The sequence below is a fragment of the Bos grunniens genome, chromosome 20 (genome assembly GCF_055505025.1).
Source record: "Bos grunniens cultivar Pamir isolate PY7600 chromosome 20, Bosgru_T2T1.0, whole genome shotgun sequence".
NCBI classification, from domain to species: domain Eukaryota; kingdom Metazoa; phylum Chordata; class Mammalia; order Artiodactyla; family Bovidae; genus Bos; species Bos grunniens.
In genome coordinates, this window is record NC_141184.1 from 45,875,225 (window position 1) to 45,885,138 (window position 9,914).

General features: G+C 40.5%; 1 protein-coding gene across 2 annotated transcripts in view; it reads left to right on the forward strand.

The window, feature by feature from the left end:
• ITGA2 (integrin subunit alpha 2) overlaps window positions 1–9,914 on the forward strand; it is a 108,877-nt gene that overhangs the window by 91,772 nt on the left and 7,191 nt on the right. For both annotated transcript variants that reach the window (XM_086361667.1, XM_086361666.1), the window contains exons 24-28: window positions 1,774–1,876; window positions 3,370–3,480; window positions 4,411–4,515; window positions 6,689–6,802; window positions 9,817–9,906. In XM_086361667.1, coding sequence (XP_086217793.1) covers window positions 1,774–1,876; window positions 3,370–3,480; window positions 4,411–4,515; window positions 6,689–6,802; window positions 9,817–9,906 — 523 coding nt within the window. The remainder of the gene's footprint in view (window positions 1–1,773; window positions 1,877–3,369; window positions 3,481–4,410; window positions 4,516–6,688; window positions 6,803–9,816; window positions 9,907–9,914) is intronic.

Below are 9,914 nucleotides of genomic sequence, written 5' to 3' on the forward strand. Positions count from 1 at the left end.
TAGGATATATGCCACACACACACACATACACACACAGTTTACTTACTTTTTGGAGAAAAAAAAAGTTCTACCCAATCCCAATTATTGAGTATATCCCTTAGGAACCATTTTGATAGTATATAAGTGTGCAATTATATTTTGCAAATATGATGGGTGGAAATAGATGACAGTGGAGTTTATTTCTAAAACAGGATCTGCCCCACTATAGCTAACTGCTAATGTAAATATATTGATCAATATTTAAGTAACTGATGGAACCCTTAAGGAACAAATGAAAAAAATGTTGGATCTCTTTAAAATGCAGAAACAGAGCATATTAATCAATTTGAAAACTGGCCATACATAGGGGCTCACACAAAGATCTGAAAGGCACATACAGCCAGCCTTTCTATTTTATTTTTTAAATTAATTTTTATTGGAGTCAGGCTTTCTGTTTTAAATCCCAGTAAGTTTTCCCATTTTCCATGTAAGGCTGACAAATCATTATTTCCTCTCATAGACATAACCTTGACAAATACTACATTTATTTAAGTCCCTTTGACATATTTTCCTTTTAAGAATTTGGGGGGAAAGTCTAAGGCATAAAAGAGAAAAAGGCAAGATTTTCAGTAAAGAAACGAAAGGACTCTATCTTGAAAATATCCAGTCCAATTTTCTTTTAGGAAATAGAATCAATGTATTATAATTAGGATAAACTGTCTGATGGCAATAAATATTGCTTCTCAGACTCCTGCCCCTGCTATCTGCCCTCTACCCCACAAGGAAGCTGCCCTGGTTGGAATTCAGCCTCAGATTCCCAGAAATGAGTGAAGAGAGGGAATGGTATTCAGTTACATTTCAGTCTGGGTTGTCCTGTGCGGGTTCCCTAAGACCTGGTCATTCTTCCACTTGCAAACCCTACTCAGCAGCCCCAGGCAAAGACATTCAGTTAGGCCATTACTTCTAGGTCTAATCTATTAACAAAATTCCTGAGTCAGCCATCTTAGAAGTGGTTTCTGTGGTCAGTGGTGGAAACAGATGGACCTACCCCGATTCAGACCAAAGCATCAGAGTTGGCTTGAAACCAAGGATTGTTGTCATTGTTTAGTCATTAAGTTGTGTCCGACTGTTTGCAACCCCATGGACTGTAGCCTGCCAGGCTCCTCTGTTCATGGGATTTGCCAGGCAAGAATACTGAAGGAATAATAAAATGTATACCCTGCCGTCTATGGGGTCGCACAGAGTCGGACACGACTGAAGCGACTTAGCAGCAGCAGCAGCAGCACACCGTTTCACAGGCATCCAGTGATGAGTAGTGCAGGAGCTAATGCCTAATGATAATATTTCAGCCATCATACCAAGTGGAAAACCCTCTGCCTTATAAATCTGTTCGTCCAATCAATAAGGACCAGGTGTCCACTGTATTAACACAGCAGTCAATATAATAGCAATCTTGCAAAGAGTTTCACTACAGGTTCCAAAGTAATACATTTGTACTTATTTTAGAAACTTACAACTGATATATGTATCTGTATATACAACTGATGTAACACAAAGAATCTTAGCAGAATGATCATGAAGGGATATGTTTTGAAATGAACTTGTTTTAGCCTTAGAAATGTATACTGGGCCTTAAGTCCATAACAAATATTTGTTTTCCTTTAATGTTTTGTACCTAAATGTGAATTCTTTCACTTGTAATATAAGCTGGAAGATATATAAGTAAAAGAAATATTAAACTTCAAGAACAATAGCATAACTAAAATATTCAGCTTTACAAATATCATCCAACAGATCTACCAACATAAATTTTTATGAAGTCTCCTTGGATGGGAATGTTTCTTCTGTCGTGCACAGTTTTGAAGATATTGGTCCAAAATTCATCTTCTCCATTAAGGTTGGTACACCTGTTATAAGAGTGGGAAGTCAAGAGAGGCGGGGCGGGGGCGGGGAGTGGTGCCGGGAATGAGGGCAGGAAGAGAAGAAGAAAGTAAAACGAAGTTGAAATATGCCAGTGGTTCTCAAATTTGAGCACACATTAGGATCACCTGAGTGTGGTCAAACATATGTCACTGGGCTCCATCTCCAGTAGTTCTGATTCAAAACGTCTGGGGTGGGCCCAACAATGTGCAGGTCTAACAAGTTCCCAGGGGATGCGGATGCTTCTGGGCCAGGTGCCGTTCTTTGAGAACCACAAAGATGGGCCATCAATAAATAAACAGCTGGGCTTTGTATTGATACATAGTTTTGTATCCAGGGTAAGGGATTATTGGTGTATTTTGAAAGCAAATATTGAATATTAATCAACAGAGTATTAACATAAAGCTACTACTGTGGACAGAAGTCTCTGCAATATAATACCAATTTATGCTTGGAAACCACTTCTGTTTGAGAAGCTCACCATTTGTATACAAATATTTACTTTGTACAGTCATGCTAAGTAGTATACAAAATATTTTTAAATCAATTTCTATTGGCTATTAATTGGTAATTATTAAAGTTTGTTTCCAGTTATATAAAGAGAAACGAATTTGTGAGAGATTATTTTATAATGACATTACATAAACTTTGTTAAATAAAAAGGAAAGAATCCATCTACCAGCCTGTCATTTTATTTTTGTACATATTCTACTAATCTGTCAAATGGTTACAACTCTATAATTTGGTGATAATTTATATTCTTTAAAAAGTCCTTAAAGGAATCTTGATTTGTGATCCAAATTGATGGAATTTACAAAATGTGCATGGTATTTGGCAGTTACTTGTTTAATGAAACATTTAGTCAATTAGTAGTAACAATAAAATAATATTCAAAGACATATAATAAGTATCAGCCTTTGTATGAAATGCTTTATACATGTTAACCCATTTAATTCCCAGATCAGTTATGAGATTGGTAGGATTATTATTCCTATGAGCGTTCTTTAAAATGTCTAACCCCAATAGGGTATGAGCCCTGAAAAACTAGGACAGACTTCCCACCAGTGAGAACAGAGGCTATACCTGTGCATGGCTACTGAGTTGCTGCCTATCTTTATTTTACAAATGAGAAAACTGAAGCATGAAGAGGTCAAGTATCTTGCCTAAGCCCCACTGCTATCAGGGGCAGAGTGGGACTTCATGCCCTGACAGGCCAAACCCACAGATGGCAGGTGTTTTTAACCATCTCCTAAGTCACAAATTATGTACCAGTCCAAATCATAGATGTTGAGATTTTAATGAGAGAGAAAACACAAGGACTCAAAGAGTCCATAAAGTAGTGACTCACTGTCATAGGAACTCAATCTAACTACTTAATAGTTGCCCATCATCAACCCTGAGGTTTTTGATCACTTTCCTTGCAATGTGCGTCTGATGTAGCAACAATCAGAATGTGTCCTTACTACACAGGTAACAACAGGAAGTGTTCCAGTAAGCATGGCATCTGTGATCATCCACATCCCTCAATACACCAAAGACAAGAACCCGCTGATGTACCTGACCGGGGTGCACACAGATCAGGTAAGGGCAGCCGAACTGCCTGTAAAATGCATGCTTCCCATGTGGGGACACCCCGAGGGGGTGATCATGCCTGCCCTCTTACAGACGAGGAACTGAAAAGATAATCCCTCTGCACCCTGGGTGCCAGTTAACTAGCAGTTAATTTCATATTAGAAGCAGGATATTGTCATCAGAAATGTCTGAGTCTAGGGATTTACAGATAGCAGAAATTATTATTAGCACCTCGTTCTGATCAGATGAAGATCTGACTGTGTCAGAGCCCTGTTTACAGAGAAGTTAGCTGGCTGGGAAGTGAGAGGTTGAACCCATGGTGGGAGAGTAATTGGGCCACACAGCTGCAGTCAGTAGCTTTGTTTCAAGCTCTCAGCCAGGGCTTTTGTCCAGTAGTTGTCCACCCTGGGTGCTCATTTAATCACCTGGGTCGTTTTTCGAATCTGTGTGATGCCAAGGCCTACCCCAGGCAATTGTACCAGAATCTCCAAGGCGAAGGCTGTAGCACTGGTGTTTTCCTTTAAGGGCCATCCAGGTAGTTCCGAGAGACTCTAGCCAAACCCCGTGATTAGCGCTTAGCTGATGCTACAGCAGCATTACTTCTGTGGTGTTCAGAGGTGACCACAGGGAAGCAAAAGCCTAAACTGTTCCACAGGAAAGAACCTGAGTGAAATCACTCATAGTCAGTTGTTATTGCAAATTTCTTTCATCACACATGGACTGTTAAAAACCGGTGCCATGCTGTCCAATCACATCAGAAGGACCTGAATACTTCAGAATTACAGTAGTGATGTACAGAAGTGTGGCCAGGTCAGCACAGTGAAGGGAATCCTGGGAGCCCTCCCCTGACCCAACATGGGACAACAGGATTTCCTAACAAGTTGAAAACATCATAAACCATCTTGCTTCCGAAGACCAATTTGATGTCCTTCTTTGTAGGCTGGTGACATCAGTTGCGAAGCCGAAATAAATCCACTGAAAATAGGACAGACGTCTTCTTCTGTATCTTTCAAGAGTGAAAATTTCCGGCACATAAAAGAATTGGTAAGGACAGGTTAATGGGGTGAAAATTTCCCTGGGTGATTCATTGTTTGTTTTACCTGGAAATTGAGGCACTTCTTTTTCCCTGCCACCACGGATGTGGGAGAACTTTCCTGTTTTGCCTTTGAAGGTCTGTGTGAATCAAGAAAATATACACTCAAATCCAGGGTATTGGCATTATCACTTATGCCATTATTATAATTTCATGAAATCAAAAGGACCCCATGTCAAACTAGTTTTGTGTCGTGCATGTTGGAAACACTGCAAAGAGCTGGGTGGGAGCTGGGCATGTATGCGAGGTAAAGCCTCTCTCACCTTCTCCACAGAATCACTGATGTCTTTATTGAGCTGTTAAATTTGACTGACAACCCTGCTCTGCTTTCCATATTTGATCAAATCCTGCTGTGCAGCTATATGCCACTTTCTTTGGGAAAGAGGCTTGTCTAGTGTCTAGCGTGGTGCTTGGCACATTATTAAGTATTCAAATACATAAACATTTAGCAAACAGTAAGATCAACTTCAGGGCTTCCCAGGGGGCTCGGTGGTAAAGAATCTGCCTGTCAAGCAGGAGACGTGGGTTCGATCCCTGGGTTGGGAAGATCCTCTGGAGAGGGAAATGACAGCCTACTCCAATATTCTTACCTGGAAAATCCTATGGACAGAGGAGCCGGTGGGCTGCAGTCCATAGAATCGTGACTTAGTGCACATGTACAAGATCAATGTCAGTTCTCCTCTATGAACAACGTGGAATTTCTCCTGTTTTCCTTTCATTGCAATTCTTTTGTTTCAGAAAGGATGGGAAAACAGGAAGCTAGGAGAATGAAACAGTTTCTTAAGTGACTATAGTGTAATTACAGTGTAAATGTGGTCTAAATCTGAACAGAGGTATGTAAAAATGCCCAGGAGAAACTCATCTCAGTGTATGCCAAAATATGATACCTCTTAGAAGTTTCCATATTTTTGTGAAAATGTTTGACTTTGTAAAAATGGCAACTTCCAATATAAAGCAAACGGAACACAAAAAACTACAAAGCAGAAACGAAAGTTCTTTAGAAATCTAACAGTTGACCACTTAACATTTACTGAGCATTCTTCTTTATAATCATTCATCTACAAATAGGCACATGTATACTGTTACATAAATGGACCAAGCTACCTTTTTTCATTGGCCCATATATCATAGATCTTTTAACAGGCTTTATTTTTACAGTGGTTTTAGGTTCACAGCAAAATGAGTTTAAATTACAGAAATTTCCCATATACCCTTGCCCCCACATACCCACAGCCTACCACACTATCAAATCCCCCCTACTGACACATCATAATTACCCAAAGTCCATGGTTTACAGTAGTTTTACTCTTGATGTATAGTCTATGAGTCTGGACAAATGGATAATGATGTGGATGCACAATGATGGCATACAGAATAGTTCACTGCCCGGAAGCTCCTTTGAGCTACACCTATTCATCCCTCTCTCCCCACTAACCCTTCCTTGTTAACCATTGATTCTTTTAATGACGACTTTTTTAAAATTCAAGGAAGGCATCTTTATCATGAGGTTACTAACTAAACTGTACTGAATTTTGTGTATATACACGAGAAAGTGAACATGTTAGTCACTGAGTAGTTGTCTGATTCTTTGCGACCGCAGGGACTGTAGCACACCAGGCTGTTCTATCCATTGGGATTCTCCAGGCAAGAATTCTGGAGTGGGTTGCCATTTCTTCCTCTAGGGGATCTTCCTGACCCAGGGATCCAACCCAGGTCTCCCACATTGCAGGCAGATTCTTTACCATCTGAGCCACCAGGGAAGCCCTTAGTGTATTCAGTAATAAACTAGTACACTGTTGATAAACATGAATTATTTATTTTTCTCTCTCATCAATAGTAGTGCAATAAATAGGCTTGCTGTATTTTTCTGCACTCATTTATGATTATTTCCTGAGGTCCTCCATACAGATGGGAAATGGCAGGGCAAAGGACGTGTACTTCTTACATTTTGAGGCAAAGTGCCAGAATCTCTAGAAGGGTTATATAATAATTACTCATAGTTCACGAGACTGCCAGTTTCCCTAGATCCTTCCCTGGGTTTTATGTCTTCGTAAAATTTTAGCATTTCTTCTTTTAAAGCTCATACTAACTTCTCTTCTTTTATCACTGACTCCAACCTGAAAGAACTGTAGAACCGCTTCATGCAGTAACATCACGTGCTGGCTGAGAGACCTTCAGGTGAAAGGAGAATACTTCCTTAATGTGTCCACGAGGATTTGGAATGGGACTTTCGCAGCAGTAAGTATCAGCTTAATTTACTGGGTTTATGGATAGCAAGGAAATGTAAAGCTTCGCTTTAAGTTCACACCCCTTGACAAAATTAGCATTCTGGCTAATGTCAGCTGTGCCCAGTGGCCCAGAGCAATCTTACCTTGGAAGTAATATGCTTCCATCCCTTTCCAAGGCTTGCCCAACCTGGCTGTGCCTCTGAATCCCCTGAGGTGCTTGCAAAGCTTCTGCTTCTTAGACCCCAGGCCAACCTACCACAGCAGAATCCCTGGAGTGGTGTCAGGATCCCCTCTGCTGTCTGGGGTGTGAGGGGCCACCTTCTCTATCTGTCTCCTCATGCTCTCCTCTGACCTTCTGGTCTCCTCTGCCACACCCAAATCAAAGCATGCACATCTCAGCCTCATTCCTGGCACCCCCAGGGGGCTGCTGATTGATCTCAGACCACCTGGAGGGTGAATCCGACCTAAGGATCTGTCTTCCTAGAGCCAGATAAACACTCTGCTCGCCTGTTCTTACTCCTTCTCTCATGAAGTCTCCAGTTTGCTTACAACTTTTTTTAAAGTCATTTCAATCTCATGAAAAGTTCAAAGAAAGTTCCAGAACAATGTCAGGGTGTTATTCCATCAGCAAGTGTGACTTGGCAGTAGTGATAGCTGCTTCCAATAGAGATTTCGGAAGCCAGAATTTCAGTCTGGCTCGGAAACTGGAAGGATGGACCAAGCTCTTTAAATCTGACTACATAAGCAGCGAGTTGTTCATTTTACTAACATTGGCTCTAAGGCAAAATAAAAATTAGTCTAAAATCTCCAAGGGGCCTTGCAGCTCTAGGTGATTTTAAAATGAATAAATCAGTCCTCAAGGTGCTTACCAACTGTATCCTATTCCCTATATTCTAACCACTTCGTGATCTCTCCAGCAGACCCCATTCTCTGCTGAGGAGTTTTATGTAACATTGGAGAATTAGCTCCCTCCAAACTTGTCCCTGGAACAAAAATATAAGCAATATTCTTGGATAAAGAAATAACAGAAGAGCTGTGAAAGGCAGGGGAAAATTTGCTAGAGAAGTGGAGGAGCGAGGAGTTGGGTTTTCTGCTTGTTTGCTTTTTAGTCGGTTTTCTCGCTAGTTGCTTTCAAGCCTTCAGGACGCTTCTAAATACTGTTAAGAGGCAAAGCACGCAGTTATGCCACCATCCCAGCTGCTGCAGATTGGTGCTGAGTTTTACCCATTGGATCTTGGCTCCTTGGATTTGAGGAACAAATGTTTTCATAGTAATCTTTGCCAGCTGGGAAGGAAAACCGTTGCAAATCAAAAGGCAATCACTCCAACTCTGTAAAATGCATTTGGTTTTTCTCAAGTTTGTTTAAAGCTACATCATTTTAACTGTAAGACTTTTTAAAGTACCTTCCCAAGGTTTTCAGAAGCAGCAGTTTCATTTATGGGAGCAAAATTTTGAAGCAGTGTATTATTTATGCTGAAAAACACTCATGGGAATTACTGTATATCAAGGCTTATACATCTTCCTCTTTCATGAAAGGTCAAATGTTTCTCCCCACCTTGTTTTCAGCTATTTCAACAGCCAAGTGGATGTTCAGACCACCTAGGAGACCCAGTCTGAAATAGGAATCCTATTTCCTGTATTAGGGCCCATTAATATACCACTTTTTGCCCTTTATCTGAGGCAGTGTAAGTCAGCATTTCAAAGTAATTTCATCACAAAGTGATTGCTCAGACCTCCAAATCAGTGGCATGTTGGCTGCTCTGGAAAAGGCTGAATGCTAGCAGGTGTGACTTCCCTCTCCTGAGCATGCATGGTACGCCCACCTCTACTTATCAGCCATGCAGGGGCTGTGCGCCTGTGTGAACGGCCAGACTCGGGAGGGCAGATATATCAGTGCTGTAAGGAAATGCTTTCACCTGTACTCTGCAGGGACTATGAAGTGAGCATTCACTAAACTGTTACTCCTTTTTAAATTTAAACCATTGTCAGTACTCTTAATGTTCCCCAAATAATGCATGTTTGAGGGACCAGTAATCAGGGTTAACTTCTGCTGCAGTCTTCCATTTTGAGAAAATTAAGAAGACTAATCAGAGACCGAGCCAGTGGAAAAGAAATAAATTGCTCACTTTTTGGATATGCATTCTCTTCTTCTGGCTCCCAGATATAGTTTAACAAATTACCTCATGGAGTATATTGAATCATGTGCCTGGTAACCAGAAAAACTCAATCCTAGTAGCCAGAGCATGGGAAGGCAGTTCTCAAATCCAGGCATTATATTTCATCTCAAAATAAGCATCAGTCCCGATATTTGATTACGGAGAAAACAACACAGTGGTAGTGCATAGCTTTTTCTGTAAGTGCATTCAGGAGCACATGCGAAACTATTTCATTTGTAGAGGTTACTAATGACATCAGCATAAATGTCCTTCCAAATGCCTACCCCAAATCCAATATTTTTGTAGAAATACTTAAGAAATCTGAAGTTATCACTGTTATATAGCACTGACATAAGGTTTAGGGTGTCTGCTACTGACATGTGTGGTCTTCAAACAGTATTATTTTATACATGTGTACCCAGAGGAAAAATTCTCTTTTTTAATCTGATTTTCTATTTCATTTTGTGACTTAGGCAAGCATAAAGTTTTCAATTTTCTCTCACGTCACAAACTTAAGTTTTTAAAAGCCTAAACTATGATCTTTCCCAATTAAAAACTTCAGTTCTAAACCTTTTTCACCCATTTTCAAGTTAAGAGTCGTCTAGAGAGACATTTTAACAAGCTGATATCTAGACCCCACCCGCCACGACTCAGTTTAATTTGCCACTGCAGGGCCCAGCCACCCACACAGCCTAAGTTTCTGTGTGGGGTCCTGTCATATCAGTGATTTAAGCACACAAAGATGTTTGAGTCTTCAGAGTTGGCATTTGCTCTAGTCACTTTCCACAAGGAAATAAATAATGGACATGTTGTTTTATGCATTAACTTCTGCTAGGATAAAAATATGCTCTTTATTCTTATGTTCCAGTCGACTTTCCAGACAGTACAGTTGATAGCAGCTGCAGAAATTGACACGTACAACCCTCAGATATACGTGATCGAAGAAAACACGGTGACGGTGAGTGC